General features: G+C 46.4%; 1 protein-coding gene across 8 annotated transcripts in view; it reads right to left on the bottom strand.

Annotated features, from left to right (window-relative positions):
- The window catches only part of LOC135378889 (atlastin-3-like), a 191,258-nt gene that overhangs the window by 134,078 nt on the left and 31,952 nt on the right, over positions 1-25,228 (bottom strand). Inside the window, exons 10-17 of one of the 8 annotated variants that reach the window (XM_064612048.1) lie at positions 22,667-22,970; positions 16,078-16,205; positions 14,586-14,642; positions 13,281-13,352; positions 12,758-12,904; positions 9,356-9,418; positions 7,342-7,395; positions 2,663-2,725 (exon numbers count right to left, since the gene is read on the bottom strand). The exons of the other annotated variants lie outside the window; for them this stretch is intronic. Of the exons in view, the coding sequence (XP_064468118.1) occupies positions 2,663-2,725; positions 7,342-7,395; positions 9,356-9,418; positions 12,758-12,904; positions 13,281-13,352; positions 14,586-14,642; positions 16,078-16,205; positions 22,667-22,970 (888 nt within the window). The remainder of the gene's footprint in view (positions 1-2,662; positions 2,726-7,341; positions 7,396-9,355; positions 9,419-12,757; positions 12,905-13,280; positions 13,353-14,585; positions 14,643-16,077; positions 16,206-22,666; positions 22,971-25,228) is intronic. 8 annotated transcript variants of the gene reach the window in all.

Here is a 25,228-nt window from a genome sequence, read left to right as displayed (position 1 = left end):
CACGTGACCCTTTCACGTCCATTGCCTGTCGCTCTCTCTGCGCTCGAGTAGCGCGTAGTTCTGGTTTTGGCTCATTTGCATACCGAAATTTTGTAATTTATATATCGAAGTACGTTTTCACCTCAGGGTGTTTAATAAGAACGATGGATTTCAATAATGACTAGCCCCAATCCTGCTATCTCGCATTTCACAGCAAAAATCAAATTAATAAGGGAACTAACGAATTTCAGATAATTAGTCGTCCAATAGTTGCACACGCTCTCCTGCAGGATGTGCGGCTAGCCGCATAACCCACCTCCGAAAACGAAATTTACATTCCTGTAATAGCCTTTTTATTAAATATTCTGTCTTAATTTAAAAAAAAAGACATCCAGTATTGCGCACTCATTTACTGCATGCCGCCATTTTGGGGAAACTGGATTGGATAAGGTTCAGATCCCTATCGACCTACCAACACAATAGATTTCGCGGACGCTTTCATCACCACCATCTGGGTGGAGACATGCATGTTGGGAACATGCTAGCTGGCGGGACCGCTCGATAGAAGAACTGCGTTTTTCTTTTGTCCGTTTTTGCTTTGTTACTTTTTTTGTAGAGACAGCTGCTGATAAAATCTTTTATTTACGAATCATAAGCAGATTATATCAATGTGTATGTAAATAAAACGCACCAATGCAACGCCGTGGCGTTTTTCTCGCGATTTTGTTGGGACCGCTTTTTTTACCAGGCCTAACTATGACAAAGCATGGCGGCTTCTGTCCTGAGGCAACTCCCTTCCTACATCTCTACCGGTTCGCTGGATTTCTACCCATCTATGACAAAGCATGTACTTTTCACGTAAAATTCGCTACTTGAGATACCTTAAAGATGATTTCCGAGATAGTTAGAATAGAATATATACTTGCCTCACGAAGTTTACGTTATCTGTAAAAGACCTCGCTTCCCCGTTCCAAGCGACGCCGCCATTTTGTGGAAACATTGGATCCTAGAGGCCCACCGAGGAAGGTGAGAGAGGAGGAGCCCTATTGCTCTGACAAGTGAATCCGAGATTGGGAGCCACTCCAGTGACATCACCTCTCGCCTCCCCCCCGGTTTCGGTTACATACATCTCTATGGGGGCCCCCAACGCATAGTTTCGGAATAATTGGAGATGTGTGGTGGTAGTGCGCCGAAGTGGCCTCCAAAGTGACGTGTGCAAAACGACCTCACTGGGCTATTCAGGTAACGTGACCCCCGCGTATTTCCAAAGAAGCTACAGCTCATCTCCTATCCTTTCGTCAATTGCGCCACACTTCTCTCTTCTGTCGAAGAGCCGTTGGTGCGCCTCTTTTTCTCCTTTCCTCCATGTAGAGGCCCCATAGAAAAACAGGAACCAATTAAACGGCCTCAGGCTTGGTTGATACGTCGAACCTCTTTTTAGCCTCCTCCCAATGGTTAGACCTCCTTGTTTATAAATGTACGCTGCTCTCTTCAGCGTGGTATCGTACCGCCACCTGTCAGTAACCCTTCACACGAACAGCAGCACTGATGTCAACTCACAGGGCAACGAAACAGAGTTACGAATGTATATAGCAGTTTTAAGGTTTGCACAATGCTTACCCTCGTACAAGAAGACTTCCATAAGATCTCTAGTTTGCAAGTTCATCCAGGTACATACCTTCATGGTATGTACCTGGGACCATTCTTCTTCAGCACGTCTGTTCTTTGGCGCCGACGACGCATGAATGCAAAGTGTTCACGCTTCAAATGGCTTTTCATCGTATCTCCAATAACACAAATGTATTTTTAAGGAAAGCATATGCAAGAGCTGGTTACCTATCTTTCCTACTCGAAGAACGTAGGTCACATGTGTGCCGTTGACAGACCGATGAGGTCTACTGATTGCCCCGATTCATTTATTCTTTTCGTAATTTCAATTTACCATTCGTACTCGCGTTTTTCGCCAAATCGACGCCGCACAGCGGTGAAACTCGGGACTAGCCAAACCAGGTACAACCAGCCGACCCCGCGTATACACTTGCGGAGAAGTTGCTGCTTTTCGCATGAATCGCTGCTTTTCGCATGAATCCTTTCGCATGAGTCACATGAATCGCTGAGCTGCACCCGTATTTTGCTGTTGAAATCATGGATGAAGTAAACATTGCAGACAACGACCAGCGAACTAAACCAAACTAGTTTTGTTCTGTGTCACAATGCGACTCTGCGCACTGAGGGGATAACAGTTTGTCTTCCCGCATTCTCTTCTTTCCGCACATAGAATACCGCCTATTTCGACGCATCCTCGGAAGAAATGGATTGAGCGACTCAAAATCAGCAACCTTGTTCCACCAGCAATACGTGTGTGTGTCTCGCGCAGCTCTTGGAGCGGTACTGCCTATATATCTGATGAATGTTCTCTTTTTTTTTCTGAAGCACACTTCTGTGCAACTGATAACAGGAAGTGAAGCAAAAACTTCTCTAGACAAAACAGAACAGGTTTGTTTCAAACTTGAATAGTCACTATGTGTAAGAAAGCGCAATAGATAGCGTGAAAACGTATACCAAGTCAGTTTTATATTTATATATAAATATATTTCGGTATATATCGCTTTCAAAAATGGGTTCCTGGATGCGCCGTCCCTTTAAGCAAAAACAGGAAATACAGCATTCGAATAATACAAACCTCTCCCTCCTTAAATGCCATCTCTTTTTTCTCCTCTTCCAACTCCGCACGCTGTGCCCGTACCTGTAATGAGGAAGAAACAATTCAATGTTAGGAAACGGCGAATAGCTTCCGTACAAGGATCAATTATACCACAGTTAGACAGAGGTGGAGTGGTACTTTTACTTTGTACTGTATTGCCATTACAGTTTTGGAGACTAACACATTGCATTTACATTCATTTTGTTGCGTTGTCTAGTGCATTGCTAAACATTATTGTCTTTAGATTTTCCCAAAATTCTCTAGCAGAGAAGCGCGTACTGCAGACAGACGTGATTAGGCTTATGTGTGTGTTTCTGCTACCTATGAATGATATCGTCCGGATGAGAGCGGTATGCATTACCTAAATCAGCAATCACATGCAAGAGTTATTGAAGGGTACAGGGGTTTGCGTTGAGAGGCTGCATTTTTGCTCTCCTCTCTGTCTTGGTGACCTGGTCGGTGACGAAGGTAGCCTCCACCAGGCAGAATTCGTAACTGCCGACTCTCAGCTAAAGAGTAAGGCCACTACACATTAATTGGCCAACATCGGCATTAAATCGGGCATTAATCCACACAAAATGTCATTCATCTGCCTTACTCATTACTCTGATATAATGCAACACTGCTCGATTCCTGCTGTCTCTGCAGTGGGGACATATTCGAGGTCAAGTATCATCGTCGAGACGTGTGTCGATCCGTGGCAACAACAAAGCCACCCCGCTACGGACACGAGCTGCCAGTAGCAGATTCAGTTCTACCGGCACCGTCCTAGCGTGAGACCACGAACATCTGCTCGCTGGGACATTCCATCCCCACCGGCCGGGACTCATGTAGGGGAAGACCACCTCCTCTTCATCTGGTGGTCCGGACTACGAACACCTCAGTCTGGCGAATAATTCGGCCCTTTTACCATCGCTACTCCAAATTTTGCATCGGCTTCGATGGCGTGCTGCCGGACATCGAACGTTGGAAGCCATTCAACCCGACCACGCCCGTGCAACGACCTGGCAAGTCAACTGCGTGAACCTCTCGAGCTCATCGCTCCCGTACCGGTCTCGGTACCGTCGCTGTATCTGAACTCAACTGCTATCCGACACCTTCAAGTCCCTCAAACAGGCTCATTCATAGGTGGACCTGGGCACATTTTGCGATGGCTTCCTGAACTCGGCAAGACGACCGCTGTGCTATTGATGCCATATTCCGAAGTACATCCCTCAGGTACACAGGCCCCTTCGCAGCTTCTTCCGCGTTCACGCTGAACGTGGTGAGTGACTGGGACTCTTTCGCGCAAAAGATCATGAACACTTGGACTAAAGACCATGCTTTTCATTACCGTGTTAGATAGATTCTTGCCCCCGAACCCATGCAAGCTATCCAGTGTTGAGTGGAGCACTGCGGTGTGTCCTCTCGTGTATTACTCTTTCTTTCTTTTTTTTCTTTTTTTTTCGTGGGTGTCTTGAGCTTGTTCAGAATTGCTCACCGCCTCACCTCGTAGGTCTGGCAGCTCTAGAGGCCTACCGATCAGACTTGATAGTCAGGAAGGAACAGACGAGGAGTGTGCAAGCGAGCTGGTGGGAGTCCAGTACGTGCTCTGTCTGTTTCTTTTTCTTTTTACCTTTCCTGAAACTCCAGGAAATGTTGCCTTCATCTGATGGTCAGGTTTTCTGGTACGGGAGTTTTAGTACAAACGCAAACTAAAGTCCAAAGGGGGGAGGCCCTGCGGTCCGGTTTCGTGTAGTGATTGCAGCAACAGCACCTTCGTCCAACTTAGCGACCTAAAGTGATTAATCGCCATTGCATAGCTTCTCGTCATTAGCGCTGGATTACCTTGTTCGACAAGTCCATTGCTGGTGGCGTGATATGCTATTGAGAAATGGGGCGTGCACATGCATGAAGCTTTTAAACTGGTATGAGTCAGATGACTTGGCATTGTCACAGAGGCAGACGTCCGGTGTTCCAAAGCTGTGAGATGGTGAATGGAGATGTTTCCTGAATGAGAATTAGATCCCTGTCAAAACTGTGGGCACTGCTGCTGGGACTATGTGATACCGGGTGACGAATTCCTTGACTTTTCTTCAGTTGGGCCCATTGTGATTTTACGACGTATATCACTGTAAGGCGTTTCTGTCGCGGGCACGGAACACATCGGGACAGCTGACAGGGCCCGTTGTGCACTTAGAAACTCGGACGTATTCTGCTGTTGCAGAAGCCATCTTTCGGCTCTAATAGCGGTCCTTCACTTTATCGAAGCACAGGTGTGTCCACCAGCACCATGAACCAATTCAAGGGCATGTTGTTGTATCTTCACTGGGACAACAGCTGTGTACAGTACAGGAAGCACAACCTCATACAGTAGGGGTCATGGACGCCATCAAAATTCCGGGTATCCTGTCCTGACTCCAGTCTTGCACGAAGAGCCTCTCATGTCTCATCTTCAGCTTGCCTCGTGATGAGCGGTGTCAAACTAGGATACAGTTGCACATCAGTATCGCGGCAACGTATCAGCCACACGATTTCGACGTCGTGGCCGATGTTCTATCGACAAGTCAAACTCCACTAGGTCAAGCACCATGCCTGTAAGGCGACGAAAGGGCTTCAACTCTGTAGTCAAACAGGCAACTGACCAGTTCTCAGTCAAGAGATAAAATGGTCTGCCAAGTAGGCGATCTCTAAACGTCACCGTTATCGCCCGAACAGCTAAAGCTTGCCAAACCTTGCTGTGTAGCCTACTTCCCGTCTCTGTAAGCGATCAGTTACACGATCAACTACGTCTCGTTTCCTTCTTCTTTCTGGGTGCACACTGCTGCGAGGACAGTGGCTGATGCGCCGCAGGTAATCGTCGGAGGTGCTTTGACGTCCGGGAGACCAAAAAGCGGCGCTGATTTGAGTACAAATCGAATGGCTTCGAACGCTTAGAGGCATGCAGGACAAGCCTTTTCAACACAAAAGGCGTTCGTGTCCACATGAAGGCACTTCGATGCGTGATAAATGTTGCTTTCTCTTGGTGGCCACAGTTGTAGAAAAAAGAATTACGAAGTACAGTAGGCCCTCGTTATAGCAAAGTCAACGGGACCGGAAAAAATCGTTATACGCGGTAACTCGCTAAAAGCGGGAATGGGCAAGGACTGTAAGAATAGCCTTGGAACTGCGCAGACGTTCCGCGGAAGCGCATGCGAAAGAACATCGTCAAAATAAGCATTTGTGAACAGTTTTCCATTCGGTGCGAAAACCGTCGTGATCTCACGCTACGAAGCAGTTTTATCAGGTAGCAGGGTCGCATTCTCCAGCTTCTTCATACACCGCTTTTGACTCTGGGTTCGTCTTTGTTACGCAGTAACTGAGAGATGTTATGGCCTTCCGCTGTCCACTGAATACCCCGTGGTTTCCCCTCTGCCACGTCTTCATTTGCACCTTGCCCAGGTAACGCAATGTTCACGATGTCGGCATCCGTGGAACGATCAACGACGTCCGCATCGACAAGCGCGAATCAATCAACCTCCTTTTTAGCTTCTTGTGAATCATTCCGTACGAGTTCGTTCTCGTCCCAGGGTAAATGGTTGTCTTCTGTGTCGTCGAGCGCGCAGGCGAGGCTGGTTGAGACGTGCGGGAAGCAAATGTCTATTTTCATCAGGATGGTTGACAGCGTTGACGCAAGAATCACAGAAATATTGAAATCCTTCGCAGTGCCAGCCTTGAACCTCCATTCTTTTCCACCTTTTGAATGAGAGCGGCTTCCTGCTCTAGGGCTGTTACGACAACGAAAAGAAAAGCAACGCCGAACAGACGTGACATGCTTCTTTCTCTCACCTTCTTTCTCTTCCCCTTTCTGAACGAAAACAGCGGTGCGGTAAGAGTACGTACGTCACAGTCTTGTTACTTCTGACCCCAGATCGCTGTCCACATTGGCTTCCCCCGGTTCTCTCTTCGAACAGGTACCGGTGAAGCATTACGGATCGCGCTAGCGGAGTACTTCTCCCTCAGCACGACGACCTCACGGTGGAAGGAAGCTGACCCGTTGTTGCCTCGCGTTATTATTTTGTTGTTACCGCCGTGTTCACTAGGTGTAGCAACGAGGACAAATCGTTATTATTTTCGCTTAGTCCCTTTTACTACACAGCTGAAAATATCAAGCAACCGTTTCTCACACAGTACACCAGCCCTGTTCGCGCCAACGAGGTGGCAATGTGCCCGAAATTTGATTCAACGGCGAAGCTTGTGCTCGTGCTACAATTTTCACAAACTGTAGAGATTACCATTTGTCACGGCCACAATGACTAGCCCAGAGTTATACTTTCTCTTTTTGTCTCGATCACTTCTTCAGATTGGGTGATACGGTGCACATATGCCGTAAAACCGGAATTACAGGCTCTATTTAAAGACCATCCAGAAAAAGAACCACCCACGTCTTATGTGTATAGTTTTAAACATCAACGACCAACGCATTGCCGCCGACATTTTCCTGATGCTTGTGGCTTTTGCTGCTTGCTCTTCTCTTTACCGCCTTCTCGGTCCTATATCATCGAGGTTAGTTGGCATTCCTTTGATACGAAAACCTTTTTCCAGTTCGCTGGTCGCGAAACGTTTCCATTTATAGGTTCCGCTCCATTGGCTCATATATTGCCCTCCCAAGCAGACACCCTGTCTAATGTACTCCGTACCTTTTCCAATTCAGCCTTGTATTCCTCTTCACGATTACCTCTGGCTCGTGCCGACTGCAACATAAAGCAATAACTGATTACCACATATACCTATACTCTATCCCTATAATCACCCACACGTCAACACATCACTCTTAAAGGTACCGTAAAGTAGCAGATAAAGGTAGCATTTATGTCGGCGAAGATGTTCCAAAAGTCGGGTGATCATCGCACATGGAAAAAAATAGTCACCGGCTTAACCTAACATAAAAAACAAATGTTTGGCAATTTGTTGTTTATTGTCATTTACTGTTATTATTATTATTATTATTATTGCTTGTAAACACGGCACAAGAACTAATGCATGTGACAGGAAACGCTAACTATTTTTAATGTGCTAGTGAAATCGCGGTGAAGGCCAACGTGAGTGTGACCTCGGAAAAACCAGTTTTCCAACGCGCGCGGATGGTGTACGTCGGAATCCACAGGGCTAGCCTCAAACGTATTGCTTCATAGATGAAAGCGTGGTGTGCGAACGCAATGCATTCTGGACAGGTCCTGGTCGCTCGTCACAGCAAACGTCAATGCGCACGTGACCTTAAAGATGGCCGCTCCCGTATTCGGCTGCAAAATTGTTTGTAAACAAAGCACCTGTTTCCTGTTTCTGTGCGCCGTTTTGTGCGTCTTTCGACCTCGGTAATTATTTTCACCCGATAATCTCGCATTAAACGGGCAGTTTTGTACGTGATGCCTTGTACTGTTGACCACTTCCAAAGATGTGATGACGACCCTGCATTATGACACACCGAACTGATGCGATCTACTTACACTAAGGAGAAATGGGCCACGTATAGTTTACGCTTGCAGAGTACGTTCATCTCTTGGCTTTATGCCGATGGGAATATCTCGTCAAGCACTACAACGCCAAATAAACAAAGTCACATGACCTCAGAATGATGTTTTCTATGACGTTTGACCAGGACAGAATGGTGGTTTTGCGAGAAGAACCCGCTTGGCGATAGTTACAAAAATAGCGGGTTTATGTCACCCCTGTGCCGGAATCTGGCGACTACAGATATTCGCGCGCGTTTTCCAAGGAGTGGACAGAACCGTGGCCTCCGTGCTGTTGACGAGGTTCACCATCACCACCACCACCACGAGGTTGCATGAGAGGAGCTCGCATAACTTTTTGGGACACTATGCACCACATTAAATTTACTTCTACATTTCAGTTGGCATCTGAAATGAATGAACGCAGGAAACCGTGAGAAAGAAGAGCATCGGCACACCCTAACAGACATTTGTGGTCGACGATTACACTCTTAAAAATGAACTTCACCGCATAGCACGCTCCTAGCCAACCATAATCTCATGATATCGTTATCTGCTCTGATTTGTTGAAAACAGGAGGCGTACGCCTTTTCTGTGACGCTTTATCTGTTCATAATTGTCACAAAAAAGGCGTACGCCTCCCGCTTTCAACAAATCGGGGCAGATAACGGCATCATTACGCGCGTCACTTGCCTTGTACGCGTCCCAAACATTTCGGGTTGTCGCACGCTGGCGTTTCTTCCATACGTGTGCAAGGCCATGACGTACGCGCGACGTTTTGACGCTGGGAAAGCGTCCCATGCGTTTACGGCTTAAAACGACTCGGGGCGACCTCTGGAGGGAAACAATCGCCAATTTGCCAAGCAACAGAGAACAAGCCAATATTCCCGACTGGCTTGCTGCTCATCGTGACTACGTATCCGACACGTAGCCGACTTTTCTTGTTTCAGACCCAGTGTTATGTGCATGCCATGGAGTTCTACCGGCGTACTTGACGAGCAATATGCAATTGGTGGGGACTCCGACATAGTGTTGTGCGTAATTTTCATTTAAGTTTCTAAAAAAAAAAACATTTGAGCGAAATTGGAACCAAAACTGTGACGTGAGCGTACTGTGGGCTCAGGTTAACGACTAGATAAAAATTCCCTGAGCTCTACTACTCTACAGTACCTCTAAAATAAACTTAGAGTACCCCATTACGCACCTCGACTTCCTTTAAGGCGCTGCAAAATGTCATTCTACAGCTTGTCCAGCAGCAGTCAATCATCTGGAAGAGTGAAAGAGACATGTTAACTGACTTCTCAACGAGCTGAGCCTTGTATTTGATATGTCTATGCAACCTGTACAGCGAATCAGAAATACATACATATTGATGTGCCCAGTTGAAGAGTCTCGCTCCAAGTTATGCCGGATAAACGCGAAAAACAATTGTTTATTTTATTCTATGACTTTGCCTAACTATATGGTGCACAAACACAAGTAAGCAAGTAGAAGACATAGATAAATTTAACTGTTTGTTAACGTTGCCCTTGGACTTTAAAAGAGGCAAAAATGTCAAAGTCACCAGTTTCCATCCTGTTATAAATATTTTGCTTACAGTTAACAGAACTAAGACTTGTAGGAAAAATGGACGTGTCTAAAACGCCTTACAGGAGCGTAGAAATTAACGGATTCAACCACCCATAGGCGCCGACTGCGGGGGGGCGCGGGGGCCCTTGCCCCCCCGGAACATGAACTAGGGGGGGGCGCCGCCTCCCCCGGGAAGTCCCGCTAAGAGACTGACACCAACCTTTGGGGCTCGGAGCGCCCGGGTCAAAAGAGCGAAGAGGCACCAACCCCAAAAATGCATCTTGCAATTTGTAAAATATGTATCCGCCCATCATACTCATTATCCTCAGTAGAAGGTGAGGCGAAGAAACACAGAGGATGACATAACACATTGACTGAATTTCGCCCAAAGCAGTCAGATCAATGAAACGAAAGCAGTCGAAAAGGTACCTGCAGCTGCCAGTGAGGTGCAACGATAGAATCTTCGGAACGCATATCCGTTGGGAGCTGGTTCAACTCCCGCTGGTCCATTTCATTGACCATATTCATTATATAGCGCGCATTTCGGGTCAAACACCGAGGATTCAATGCATTTTGTTCCTTTCACTCAGTTTTCAAAGGCGTAATGCCTTCAGTTGTGCACATGTTCACTGTTTACGTTCTCTCTGTTTTTCTTTTTTTCTGTTCTTCCTTCCTCTTATTTCTATACCAGTTCTGCATACATCATAAGATCCCGCAAGAGTGTGTGATTAGTTTTGTGTTCTTCATTTTTTTTTCTTTCCTTCTTTTTGTTTTCGTTTGCTTTTTCTCTTTTCCTTTTTTGTCTTCCCCTTTCACATTTTTTGGAATAACACGCCGACATCCATCTGGCTTACCTTTATTTATTTTTTCTTAATAAACATATCCCCCCCACCCTAGCCAGGGTACTTGTTTCGCGGTGCGCCCTTGCCCCCCCTGGGAAAATGAAAACTCTCCGCCTCTGCAACCACCTCTGAACAGTTCAATAGACCATGCACACATTTATACAAAAAGGCGAGCTCACGCTTCTTACGTCCTATTTCAAGTGACACCATTTTGCATATCCCAATAATTTTATAGTACTCCTAATGTGGCCGCCGCGCTATATGCCTATCAAAATGAACATGTACAAACCTGCGTTGTACAATTTCAATATGGGAAGACAGCACCAGTCCATATTGAAAGTGTGCAACGCGGGTTTGTAGGTGTTTATTTTGATGGGTATCTAGGCCGGCGGTGCCATTACGAATACAATACAATTCTTGGTAGATGTAAAATGGAGACCCTGGAAATAAGACTGAAGAAGGCGTGACCTAGCTCCATGCGTCTTATTTCAAGGATCTCCATTTTACATCTCCCAAGAATTCCAGGGATGCCAAGCTGCATTCTCATTTTTACAGCATGGGGAAGCGACGCGAATAGTGGTCTCGCAGAGAATTAGGCACCGAGAGATTGCCGACACTCATCCGGCTAAGACAATAGAGACTTTTAGTAGACCGTTTTTGTATCTCCGACACGACACTCCCTACGGTGTATGTACTTTGGAAGTATCGCTTCTATCGCTTGTGGCGATGAACCTCCCCACTCTCCAAAGTCAAAAATAAAGTTGTTGTTCCTACGGTGTTGGTCTCATGGCGCATGCGCGACGCTAGCGAAGCTTCTCTAGCGTACCGCCGGTACGGATCTCACCGAGCAATGGCGTCCCATGTTATCTGAGACGTCACGCGAGTTGCGGGGCTCCCCGAGGAGAAGAAGAAGAAATTAGATAGTTTTAGTGCATCGTACGCTATCCCCTTTGAGTACGTACGGGATAGTGTTGATTGCTCTGCGCACGCCCATAACAGAAAGAGAACTTCGTGCAGTGCACAGAACCACCAGCGCTATTCCTTGCGTACGCAAATGCGATAGCGTACGATAGCGTAAGATGTACTGCAACTCTCTAATGAGAGCAACTAAGCGAGAAGCAAGATGGCGGTGCGGACTCCCGTACCATTTTTATGGATACCCTTGGATGTCCCTATGGATATCCCTTTCATGGGTGCAACAAACTGGATCGCAATAACAGAACTCCCAAATACCCCAACATCGGAAGGCTTCACGTTTCGGGGCTCGGGATTGGCCATGCCGGAGCCCTACGACGTTAATTAGCTGTACAGTCTCCTTCCACGGTGTACTAAAACGTCAACAGCGTCAGTCTTGCGCAGCGTGGTATTGTTTTGGATTATCGTACTGTGTATCGTACCAAGACGTTGCAAAGTGCTTTACTAAAACTCACTATGGTGACCGGCAATTGAGGCGGGCACGCGCGAGATCACGTGATTTACGAAGACTAACCAATACAAGACGAACTATGGCGGTCGTCGAAAAAGCAAGAGAAACGGCGGGATTTGAGCTCCGCATCTCTCGATCACGGGTCGAACGCCTTGACCAATTCTACCATGCTCGCATCTGCTTCCCAACGACTTGCGTAGGAGCCTCACTTGAATGATAGGACACGCATTCACTCTCATCACACTCTCTCCCACATTTCTTCACACACACACAAACACATACATACATACATACATACATACATACATACATACATACATACATACATACATACATACATACATACATACATACATACATACATACATACATACATACATACATACATACATACATACATACATACATACATACATACATACATACATACATACATACATACATACATACATACATACATACATACATACATACATACATACATACATACATACATACATACATACATACATACATACATACATACATACATACATACATACATACATACATACATACATACATACATACATACATACATACATACATACATACATACATACATACATACATACATACATACGAGTAGCGGTACCTGGTGAACATGATGGAAAGTAATTGTTCTGAGGCTGTCCATTACTTTTACTTAACTAATTTACTTTCCATCATTTTCACCAGACATACTCAGAAATGATCGGAAAATACATATAGATCACCAAGCATGGCTCACGTCGGAAAGCTGCACTTGAGTAGCCTCCGTGTTCCTCCCCATAATCGGAGCTTTCTCCAGCTTTGACATACATTCGGATTTCAGACGGCTGTGTAGCGCTTCCAGTGCTTCTAGGCCTCCTCCACTCTCCAATACCTTTGGGAACTCCTGCAAGGCGTCAGTCAGTCAAACGTAAGTTGGAAGTGAGTGCGTCCTCAGTGTCGTGTTGTCCTGTCTTCGTTGCACTCGTGTTCATGTATTGCTCAGCCCTTGGTATCATTTAATAGGGAGCCGAGACTGAACGCACTGTATACGAGAATGTCAATATTTAATTGAAATAACTCCACTCTTGAATCATACTTTCCTTTGTAGGCGTAAGAGGCATTATTTTTTTAGAGTTTAGAGTATATTTGCGTGGCTATTTCAGGTGCACCTAGGGCATCCTTATTGATTCCTCAGTCCAAATAAACTGGGATCAGCGTTCGCAGCCGACAAAGCTTCGCAAAGATAGGTATATATAGTTCACAGATGAACGAGCACTTACGTCATGCAAGGATGATGTATAGTCATTCTGTATGTCGCGCAATATCTTGTTGTTGTGCACGAACGCAGTTACCTGCAACAGAACACGATGATGTGCTTGATCAAGTGCGCAATCTCAAGTAGGAGCGAGGAAGTGCCATCAAACCGGTGAAGAAATGTTAAGGCAAGACCATTGAACGAGAGTGGTATATCGTACTGAGCTTGAACTGAGAACTTAGTGAGCTGAACTGAACTGAGAACTTGACGTTGGCAACATGTCCCTGAGCTTGGGGAAAGGACGAAAGACAAAGCACAAAAACAAACAGCACAAGACGAGGCTTTCAAGGTTCTTTTTTGTGTGTTTTGTCTTTTATCCTCCTCCCAGAGCGCAGGGACATGTTGCCAACGTCAAGTATACACCAGCTCGCTTGCATTTTACTTCTGTGTTCAACTGTCCATCTTTAGAATAAAAACACTCTCTGTTGTACTTGAAACCTGAGTCTGGGCAACACATACAACGACACACACGTGGTGCTGGTGTGGTTCTTCTTGTCCTTGTGTGTGGATGTTTATCTTGCCCAGACTCAGACTTCAATTATGATGATGGAGTTCGTCCCCCAACTAGCTCGCGTATATGCCATCCTAACTGAAAAATAGTCACACACTAGCACAGGAGGTGCTGGAGTGGTTGTTCGCCTTGTGTGTGGATGTTTATCTTGCCAGACTCAGGCTTCAATTATGATGGAGTTCGTCCCCCAACTAGCTCGCGTATGTGCCATCCTAACCGAAAAATAGGCTCTTCTCAAGAAGTATCTTTCCATAATAGGACAGTTACATCCGGAGAGCCATCTACGAAACCGATACTACTATGTTTGGCGTCGGACGACGATCTTGTTTGTCATTTTTTTTCCTCTGCCGAAGAGGGTGAAAGCAGGAGAAAGAAAGGTAAAAAAAAAGAGAGGCTGGAACACTTCCTCCTCTCCGCACACTTTCCGTGGGCTGTTCTTTGCGACAATCAAGCAGGAGGGCCTAAAGTGTAATTTTTTCGACGATGTCTCTTGCGATACGGTTCATACTTTTTGTTGAGTCTGTGGTTATCCGTGGAGGACTTCATATTTAAAAAAAAAGTGGGGTTCCCTTGGCAATTTTCAAAGTCCCATTGAAAAAAAAAATTCCTTCTATTAAAAATTGTCCAAAGCCTTCCCAGATGACGGCAAAAGTTTCCAGAAGGAACCTGCCGAAAATCCCACAGTCCTCCGGCGAGTACATAGCCAGTTAGAATTTTTATGACTTTAGGTGAAACACTCTGTATGTAATGCATACTTACGTTATACACGGACTGCACTTCTGGCAATTTTCCTTCTTTGCATATCATGAAGTAGGTCTGAAAAAAAAAAGGAATTACAAGGTCTACATTTAAATCACTTTTGGTGTATCGGTAGAATACACTGACTTCACATGACGGGAGAAACAATGTTGGAAGTTAGACCTTCGATGCCTGTATGCATGCAGACATCATCCTAAGTCCAGAAACGGCAAATGTGCATTTGCACTGTTTGCGGCTGAAGTCTTTTTGTGAAGCATGCATGAATCATGTCTTATAAAAGTGATACTCTGCTTTGAAAGGCTCTCAAATGCTTTAAACGATCTCCTTCAGTTTTCAAGAGGACATGTGGTCGATTGTTAACGTGCAGTCATGTTGCATGTAAACCAACGTACATCGTCATTTGCGTCTTGACTTCGGCTGCGAGTCTGTTATTCATCACAAGGCGTCGGTACAGTCCGGAGTTTTGGCTCTCGCTTACACAGCCACTACTGGGCCCTCACAGGGGAACTTCCCGCACGGTATACATTAGCAGAGGGGTTCGACACTAGCTAACGGAGCACATGCAGTGCCGCCGGTGACGAGACGAGCACGAGCGTGCAACCGGTTGAAGGTGACGTAACCGCTTTACCGAATAAACCGTTGCCGAGAGGGCACAACTGTGTGCCGGTTCCTAGTCACAAACGCGATGGCGGACGCACCACAGAGCTGACGTCTGCCCGGTGTACCGGGGACGTACTCTCGATGTTTCTATTTAGGGATGTGCAGAAGGTATCCAAAGAGGGTAGAAATTAGGATTACAAGCCCTGGGATAGATATATGTACAGTATGCAGAGTATCCCGACGATGAACCGACGAAACTCCCCATTCACCACCTTAAAAATAAAGTTGTCGTTGCGCAGAGTGTAAGAATACAGACCCGGTGCTCTAGGGAGGCTTTCAATCTCAAGTGTTCGAAATATTCCATCCCTCGAATATCCTGTCTGTGGCGTCGCGTCTTGTGTTTAATAGTGAGGCCTGCCGCATGCGCCTTCTTTAAATAAACGAAAAATAAATAAATACGGCCGGAAAACAAACAAAAAACACACGGCTTTGCAGCAAAGGCCTACTGAGCAACGGTTGAGCCCACTTCGATTTTGAAAACGGCAATGGCATCAGGAGAACGAGGTCTACCAATGTTACATTTGAACACAGCCTCTATCTCTAATACCTGAAAAGTTAACTAGCGCAAATTAATTAAAACGACGACCAAGAAATTTTCGGATGCCCTCATAAGGTCCGCCCACCGCCGTAGATCGCGTCACCATTGGTGGAATTATCGAAATCTAATTTGAATATAGTAAAAAAAATCTTCGAAGTTAGCTGGGACACACCGCATGTGTGCACGGGCCCCAACGGACAGCGTTTCTCGGTATTTCGCACGCAAAATGTGCGTTCCTGTCATTGAATCCCGCTAGGTTTCCAGATTCGCCGCTACAAACGCGATATGGCTTACCTTCAACAAAACAGCGAATTCCTTGCAAGTTAGTTTCCCTCCGTTGACCAGTTTGGGTGCCAGGTTGTTTGGGGAGAAAAGGAAACGAACAAGTGCCGTCAGGTGGTGCTTAAATTCTTCTGACAAGTCTGAAAGTACGAGAGAAATGGTCAAAGTTACGCCGCACAGCACAGGCAAATGGTAACACTGCTGCTACCACAGGGCTGTCATCCAATGTATTGCTCCATAGACGAAAGCGTGCAGGGCGAACGCAACGCATCCTGGACAGGTCCTGGTCGCACGTCACAGCAAACGCCAACGCACACGTGAACTTAAAGATGGCCGCGCCGTCATCGGCAGCCACACCGCTTCTAAACAGCTCGTTTGTTGTTTCTACGTAGTAGTCTTGTATAGTAGTCCTGTACGTAGCAGTCAGGTATTACTGTAGTCCTTGGCCTACAGTAATTATTCTTATCCGATAATCTTGCAGTAAAATGTGCAGTTTTGTACATAAGGCGTTGCACTATTCACGACTTCCAAAAATGCATTCAATGCATTCAGACAGCGCAGTGGTGTTACCCCTTGAGGCAAGTTGAATCTCCCCAGTGCTGTCACTGTGGTGCTCTAGAAGATCTAGAGCACATTCTTCTTCATTGCCCACACTACCAACCTTCCAGAACCGTACTCTCCAGATCCCTTAACGAGCTGGACTCATTATTTCACTCCCCCCATCACCACCAGCGATGAGGTAGACTATGTCGCCCCCGTCGATGACAATCGCCGTCCATCATCTCACAATAAACTTGTTCCAAAAATGTGATGAAAATCGCGCGTTAAGACACACTGAGCCGAGGCGATCTACTTAAACTAAGGTGAAATGGGCTACCACTTCGCGGAAGAGGCACCGCATAGTTTACGCTGGTAAAATACGTTTATCTCTAGGCCTTATGGCGACAGGAATATGTCTGTAAGCGGTAAAATGACATGTAAACAAAGTCACGTGATCTCAAATGACGTTTTTATGACGTGTGACCAGGACAAGGTGGCGATTTTGCAAAAAGCACCCCTTTGAGAGCAGTTACAAAAATGGCGGATTTATGTCACCCATGTGGCTGGTACGCTATGGAGCAATGCATGCACAGGGAACGAGTGTTTCTTTGTGTTATAGATGCAAGCTAGGATGTGCGAATTCAGTTAAAGGTGTGCTGACACCAGGCTCCGGTAAATTACGTCAGGTAAACGTAAAAGCCGGTTATTTGCGCCAATGTGAACCTGCGATTAAATACGATTTACACACAAGGGGACAACAGAAAATCGACATCACGGCAGGCATCTCCACCAGAGAAGGGCAACATCATCCAGAGACAAGGCCTGGTCGCATGAACGACGTGACGTAACACTTAAAGGGAGACTCCGCACCAAAAACGTGTTGTGATAGCAGTGCGACATGAAGCGGTACCGTATAATATATTAGTTAATAAAATTTATCATCCCAAAGTGGCACAGATAATTAGAAAAAGTTTTTTTTTCTTTTTCCTTCGAGCGATTGGGCCCTCCTACATGGAAAAGCAGTTCAGCAACACTGGGCTTTACCTCGTCGGTATTTCTCGTGTACGGCTTCCTGTTGGTTTTGCTTTTTATCGCTGGCGAATATTTTAGAGCGAAATCGAGGAAGCGAATGACTGGTGATCCATATGGCACGAAGCAGCCGTCAAGCGCGTGCCCGGAAAACAGCTGGTGGCCCACACGAGATTACCGGTGGCGTCACGCAGCGTACAAAAGGAAGGAGAGGAAAGCTTCAGAAGTTTCGGTTTCGAACCGAACGAACTTTATTTCTTATTTCGGAAGAATGTATATGGAATTTATTTACAACGCCGTTATACTTTATTCGGATTGTCCCGGAGTCTCCCTTTAAGAGTCCACCAATCACGACCGTGCTGCTTTCGGCGGCTGAAGTTGGGGTCGATTTACACAACGCTATGACTTCGTTCAGCAACTAACTAAGCTACAGAAAATAGGCTCCTCTCACACGGTGCTGAGCAACTCACCACATCGTAGTGATGAACACAGTCGTGAGATGCCGAGAGAAAATATCATCAAAATATTACCAAATATAGGTTACTTCAGTACTAGCTCCCTCTGTTTACACACAGGGAGCTAGTATGCAGGCACCGTATCATCATCATCTTCCTCCGTCCAATCGCACGAGAGCGAACACTGAAAATACGGCATGGCGTTCTCTGATCATAATATCGTTAACACACCCTCCATCTCTTAGCTGAAAACGGCAAACAAGCAGCAGGTGACGTAGTTTAACACTGAGCAGAGCATTAAAGGGACCATGAAATGATTTTCGCGAATTCCTAGTACTCTGCAGGAAACCGTTCTCATGATCCCTCACTATCGTACACACTAAGCCCTGCACGGACTCGGGCCCCCGACCGCCACCCGGCCCAGGCCCGACCCGACCCGCGGGCCGGGCCGGGCTTGTTATTGGCTGTGTGCTTCGGGCCGGGCCGATCCCGGGCCGACAAATTACGCCGGCACCGCGGGCCGGGCCTGGCCCGACAAACATGTTTCCGAGAGTCAGACTCGGCCGGGTCGCGCAGCTAATTCCACACAATGGAGGACTATTAGTTCATATAATCACGCGCTTGCGTCATTCCTGTGCATATACAGGGTGTTTACTCTAAGGTGTCCAGAAATTATATTTAAAGCGAGCGATAAAGGAAAGCCAGTGGTACTTTTCTTCTACTTGAGTAAGAAACTGCAGACAAAGAAAAGGTACTGCTTCACTAGTAGCACCTGTTTCTTAGTCAGGTAGCTGAAAAGTAGCGCTCGTTTCTCTTTTATGGCTCGCTTTAAATAAAATTTCTGACCACGTCAAAGCAAACACCCTGTATTTGCAAAGACAAGCAAAGACACTGTATTATGCGTATGATTCGACCCTCTAGAGCATTCTCAAAGCAACTTCACATTGCTCCTCACTCCTCACGTATTTCACAGTCACGTTGGCAAAGCTTGGTGAGATGGGTAGGGACAGGGGGAAGGAGATTGTCGACAGCATCCTCTACCTCCGCAAAAACCCGACAGTGTAACGATAATGAAAAAATGGCTAGGAAGCAAGCGAGCTGGTGAAGATGATGCATAATGTAAACACCCCGAGACTAGGGAGCACGAAGGGACAGACACAACACGAACGGTATAACGATAACGCACATGCCCGCGTGCGTTCTGGATTTAATTTGGTCTCGTGCTATTACAGCGTTAAACCGCCAGCACTATGTTTGTGGCGTTGCCATCTCTTCTTATAAATTTGTTTGATAAGCGCCAGAAACGCGTATATCACGGCTGGAAATACTAGGCCAGGATCTACTCGCCGAGTCACCGGGCCGGACCGGGCCGGGCTGAGCCGCGTAAAAATATGAAGGTCTGGGCCCGGGTCGGCCCGAGCCATTTTTCGATGCACCCGGGCCGGATCGGGCCAGGAAAAGTCGGCACGTGCAGGGCTCTAGAACACACATCGACTTTAACCGTATTCAGTACAACAGGGACGCAGCTATCAGTCAAAAATACCCGTGGCTAATATAGAATATCTTCGGTATTTGAACCATTTGTAACTTCATATTTCACAGAGTGAATGCTTTAGTACAGGGGAACAAATGAAAAATGATAGTGGGCTTGTCAAATATCCTTTCATGGTCCCTTTAACATGCAAGCAAGCTGGTGTATCAATGTGGGAGGTATCATCTGCTTGAGCTTGAGGCGGTGGTATATGGACAGAGAGACAACGCCGTTTCATTGAACGCCATTTCATCGAATGCCGCTTCATTCAACACGTTACCATGTCGCTTGCGCGGGGCATCCAGATACATTTCAGGGTCCTCAGTAAGCAGAAAATGTTCGTGTTTCACCACAATAACTTTGGTATTTGACAGTCTATTGCCGATTCAGTTGAACAGTGTCATAAAGATGTTCCTGACCATTGCTACGATGTAGTGTAGGGTAGTCCATAGAATAAATTACTGTTTCCATATGAATGTCTAGTTACTCGTCAGTCAAATCAGTTTCTGACCATGCAAAAAATGAGGGCCGTTTCTTCATAACATAACTCAGTGCCTACAATGGTAGATGATAATTAGATCTGATCAAACTATATACTGCCAGACGGCAAAAAATATGCGGGTATTTTGAAAATAGACTAAAGGCGTATGCTAGTGAAGAATGTTGAGTATTACGTATAAATACTTGGGTGTCATTATTAGATAACGATCTAAAGTTGGATAGCCATATGAAACACACGGGTACTAAAGCTACTCGGTGACATTGGATGTGAAAGCAAAAATTTCGCATTGAAGCAACGAAATAAATTACGAGCATATCAATCATATATCTTCCTTATAGAATATATGTAACAGCAGTCTGGCACCCATAAAACAGCGCGCTGTCCGAAAATATAAAGAAAATACAAAGATCTACTGCACTGTCCCTACCATCCAGGCGCACAAGGACTCCCTCGGTAACATCTATTCGGGAATTAGAATTATATACTTAAAAAGAATGACTAAGCCAAAGACAGAACAAGAACAGCCTCCGTTGGAAATATCGGCGATTCTCGTCCTGAGGCAATTCCTTTTCAATTTCCGGTTCGCTGAATTTCTACCCATCTAAGGCCGATTAACACTTGAACCGAGATCACCGGTCCCTTAACTTGAATTGAACGCTTAACTCTGCCTCACAAAAGGCAGTTATTATTACTGAAACATTCATCACGTCACCAACTAGCGTCTACAAAAAAAGAATTGAGCGTTAACTGCACGTTTTAGTAACGCTTGATCTCGGTTCAAAGTTAACCAGCGTTGGTCAAACCACGCCTAAGCCAAATCTTTGTTTCATTTGCAGGTTGAGTGTCCCAAGGATTGTCTCCGAAAAGCTTAGGTTCAGTATACTGCTATAAAAAAAGCGTCACCAGACCTATAAACGGAGACAACAACTGGTATCTAGGTATGGTTCACTGACATCGTTACCTGTGATACGGGAAAATGAAAAGATTGCTAAAGAATGATTGGATTCGCCAGCAGACGTCATCAAAAAACCAGACTAACAGTAAAATTTAATATTTCTCCTGAATGCTACGATACGCGTATGTCTGTATATTACATACGTGTATTTGTGCGTAGTACACAAATGATCCGCACCACTCCAAAAACACTACAGCTGAATCTTGCTGTCATTTCGTCCTCTCTATCACGTTCTCCCTATCACGTTCTCGCTATCGAGCTCATAGCATTGCCTCTACATTACTTTCATTCAGCCTACCACTGAATTCACTAAAAACAAAGGTGTTGACCTCCACGAAAACAACGTCGCCCATGGCGTTCACATGCCACACTGATGGAGTAGTGTTACCTCCTGTGGTTTCGCCTCGGGATCTTGGTGTCGTTCTTGATAGCAGACTTACGTTTAATCCTCATGTCGCTGGCATCGTCAAAACAAGCCTACTCGGTTCTTGACGGAATTTTTAAGGTTGCCTAGCAGTTTCAAGTGTCCCTCTTGCCCGCTTGTTCTATACAAATCGCTTGTTGTCCCTATTCTGGAGTTCGCATCTGTGGCATGCAACTCAGCTTGTAAGACTAGCTCGGAGAAACTACAGAGCGTGTAGCGCGAACCTTTGAGAACTCTTAAGTAGCGCTTTCTAACGAACGGTTTTCATACGACCCAATCAGGTGATCACGTTCCGATGACACTTCCCCTTATGATTGGTCATCCGCCAAAACGTTCACAAACCGTTCTAGGAAGTACGATCAGAACCCGAAACGGAAACCAAGTTCAAGGGTGGAAACAGAAACGGAACCCGAATTCACTTAACGTAATGCTCCTTCTCCGTCTTTCTATATGTAATTTAATTTATGTTAATGTAATAAATCGCGGACGTCTTTAATCGTCATTAACGTCTTCAGTGTCTCTTTACAATAGTACTGTCCCTTTACTGACATCGTGTTGCTGCAAGATTGTGGTGCCGACACGGTGAACACTGCAATGCCGAGAGCGATACGGAACGATCTCAAGGAAACAGAAATCGAAGCCGACATCGAGAGTAGCTCGGAAACAGGAACAAAATTATCTTACTGTAGCGTAAACCGCAACCGAAAATCATCTGCAAACGGAATCGAAAACGCTATTATTTCCGGTAACCGACCCTGGTTGTACAAATGCAATGTAAAATTCCGCTCCGCGCTTGACGAGCGGTGCGCAGTTGTTGACAACTTAGACACAGTGTTGCCCGAGTTTTAAACTTAAATTTGCTAAGCAGCTGTGGGTACAGTTATGACGAGAACTATAGCGTAAGGGTGCTGGATACTGACGTAAGGGTTTGGCGAATTACGGCCTAAGGGTACTGGGGTAAGGTTATGGCATAGGGGTAAGGGTACGAGAATTATCGCGTAACGGTACTGAGGGCTCAGGCTAACGAATAGATCAATTTTCTGAGATTGCACATGTACTGGTTTCGGTACCCATTTAGTGTCTTCACCATCAGCTGATGGTGAGCCTGAAGTTGGTCTTCTATAACACGTTTGTGTCGCATCATAGGTAGCTTTGTTCCACTTACCGCTGACTCTTCCGTCGAAGCTTGCAGATCTGAGTTTCTTCCCCGGGAACGGCATTAAAAAGCTGTCCATGTCTGTGATGTTGGCCGTCACATTAGCTCGCATCTCGTTCACCTTAGCATCCACCTCTTCGTCGAAATAGAGCCAGTCGTGAACTACTTTGCGCTTGACGTCCAGACCGTACGGAATGTCATCGGCGAAATCCCAGTCACGGACAAGGAAGAGTAGCTTTTGAAAGGCTTGGTTGCTTTGGTCGTTTTCACGGCCTTCCATGTTCTTGATCATGCTGGCGTAGTTGGCGCAAAACTACACGGGTGAAGATATACGTTCAACAGCATTGTCTTACTACTGACATGGTGTTTGAAAGGTAAGCAAACGCTCGTATCAAACGAAGAGTAGTCCAATAGACGAGTTTAGAAAATCCCAGAGTGCTTAGCGTCGCTTCGGACTGTGGGAGTCTACTAATACGAAAGAGACGGGTGGCCTCCAAACTGTTTCGATGTCTCCCCTACCGGTCCATTGTCCACGACGTGCCAAGGCCAGCGAAAGCGAAATGTGAACGATTATTCTTCGTTCCCCGGCTCAGCAATCGCACAGGATGCAATGCGTGTGCAAAGAATACTGGGATTTTCTGAACTCGTCTATTCAAGTTGGGGAAAGGGGCAGATATGATGAAGCTCCACAATGACAGCCATCTCGGACTCAAGTTTACTTTTTTCGAATCAAAACGGAGGGGGTTTGTGACATACGAGACTGTCAACTACTAAAAGCGCTGAAAACATACGTTGAATTCCAATTTGCAAATCTGGAGCACTCAGCCGACTCCAAGGGGGAGCGCTCCGCACCGGCCCTGAGCACACCTGAACCTGCGATTGGAATATTCGTGCGCCCGTTAGAGCGAGCGGGGGTGGTGGCGGGCATGCTCGCGCATGGCCAGACGCAGCTCTGACCGGATATAAGAACAGTGCAACTCCTTTGCGGCGGGAGCTTCCGAAACGTTAAGGAAATCGAAGGCAGGCAAGCGGCAGGAACAGGAAGCACAAACCACATGACACGTGACGTGAGAGTTCCTACCGAATCTGCCGGTTTTGGCGAAGCAGTCGGCATTGCTTCGGGGACCGTCCTTGGCCCCAAGGCCACGCAAGAACTGCCATTCGAAGACAGGGACTCTGGCGGTAGAACAGAATTGTTCGAGACAGAGCAGCCATCACTTGCTCTGGGACTGCAACCCATCCGCCCTTGGAACTCAACGATCAGACGAGAAAAAGATGAAGCACACTAGCAAGCAATGTGTACTCATCGCGAATACGGCTGGTCATTTCGTGGCAACACGGGCTAGCGCTCGGAAATTGCTAGCATGGCGCCCGCACTGGATCACGTGACCGTTGGCAGCCGAACGTGAGTGCCAGGAATCTAGCGCTTCTAGTCGTCACGCTAGGGGCATCACAGTCGCTCGTTTGCGGGTTTGGTCGTCTGCTAGTCACGCGAACTTCGACGTGCGGCGGTCCCTCGCCAGACTTCAAGTGTGGATGTGACGACACCGGACATTGTTGTGCAACCTGCTGCCCAGTCGTGAGGCCGGAAGAAAAAAGTGTTAACTGGCAAATTCCTGGCGCTCAGAAAGCGCCACGTGAACATGCGGCATTGTTGCGCTTTGACCAAGCGAATATGACTGCACGGGGTTCTCGGAAAGAAGTTGCCTCGAAATGACGACCCGAATTCGCCATCAGACGCGCACAGACAACACTACCCAGATAGAGAATGCCTGCTTAATCGTGGCCGTGACGAAACTACTAGTAGTCAACGAATGAGGATCGTGTTCTCAACGGCCGTAGCCTATCCCGAACGTGCTTTCAGCGGTCGCAGCCTTGGAGACGAGCCATTGCCAACCGAACACGATCCTCATTGGCTGACTCCTAGATATTACGTCACGGCGACGAGTAAGCAGGCCTTCTCTATCTACGTGGTGGTGTCTCGTTGGATTGCTCTCAAATAATATACAACAACAGCCGCATGTGTGGTACACGTTGCTTCGATACGTTACTGCAATAAGTTAGCGCATATGAAAAATTCAAATTCAAGTCGCGAAAGGGTATGTTGTGTTTGTTTTGTCGGTTTGTAGACGTTCGGTACATTTCAGGACCAATATTTTGGAACTTTCGGCAGCGCAACACAATGCCACACACACGCACACACAAAAAAAGACGCACCATTGATACCAGTCTAATGCCCCTTTAACATTGCGTGCCGGCCTCGGTAGCTCGGTCGGTAATGTGTTGTCTTGCTGAGCTCAAGATAGCGGGTTCAATCCCGGCAGAGGATTGTAGCAATGAAGCGTTGCTTCCAGCACCGTGTGTCGGAGATTTCCGACGCACGTCAAAAGAACCCCTGGTGGTCGAAATTATCTGCAGTCCTACCCTGCGACACGTGCAGCATGTCGCCACACAAACGTGGGCGGACTCACCTTACGTGAAAATCTACTTCCAATTATTATTAGCATGGCGCAAGGACTAGAGTCACTAAATAGTGAGCAGAGCACAGGGGTGCCATCCAGTGCATTGCTC

Source organism: Ornithodoros turicata, chromosome 1 (genome assembly GCF_037126465.1).
Source record: "Ornithodoros turicata isolate Travis chromosome 1, ASM3712646v1, whole genome shotgun sequence".
Classification (NCBI taxonomy): Eukaryota; Metazoa; Arthropoda; class Arachnida; order Ixodida; family Argasidae; genus Ornithodoros; species Ornithodoros turicata.
The sequence above is the reverse complement of the archived record's forward strand: the minus strand, read 5'-3'. Positions and strand labels throughout refer to the sequence as shown.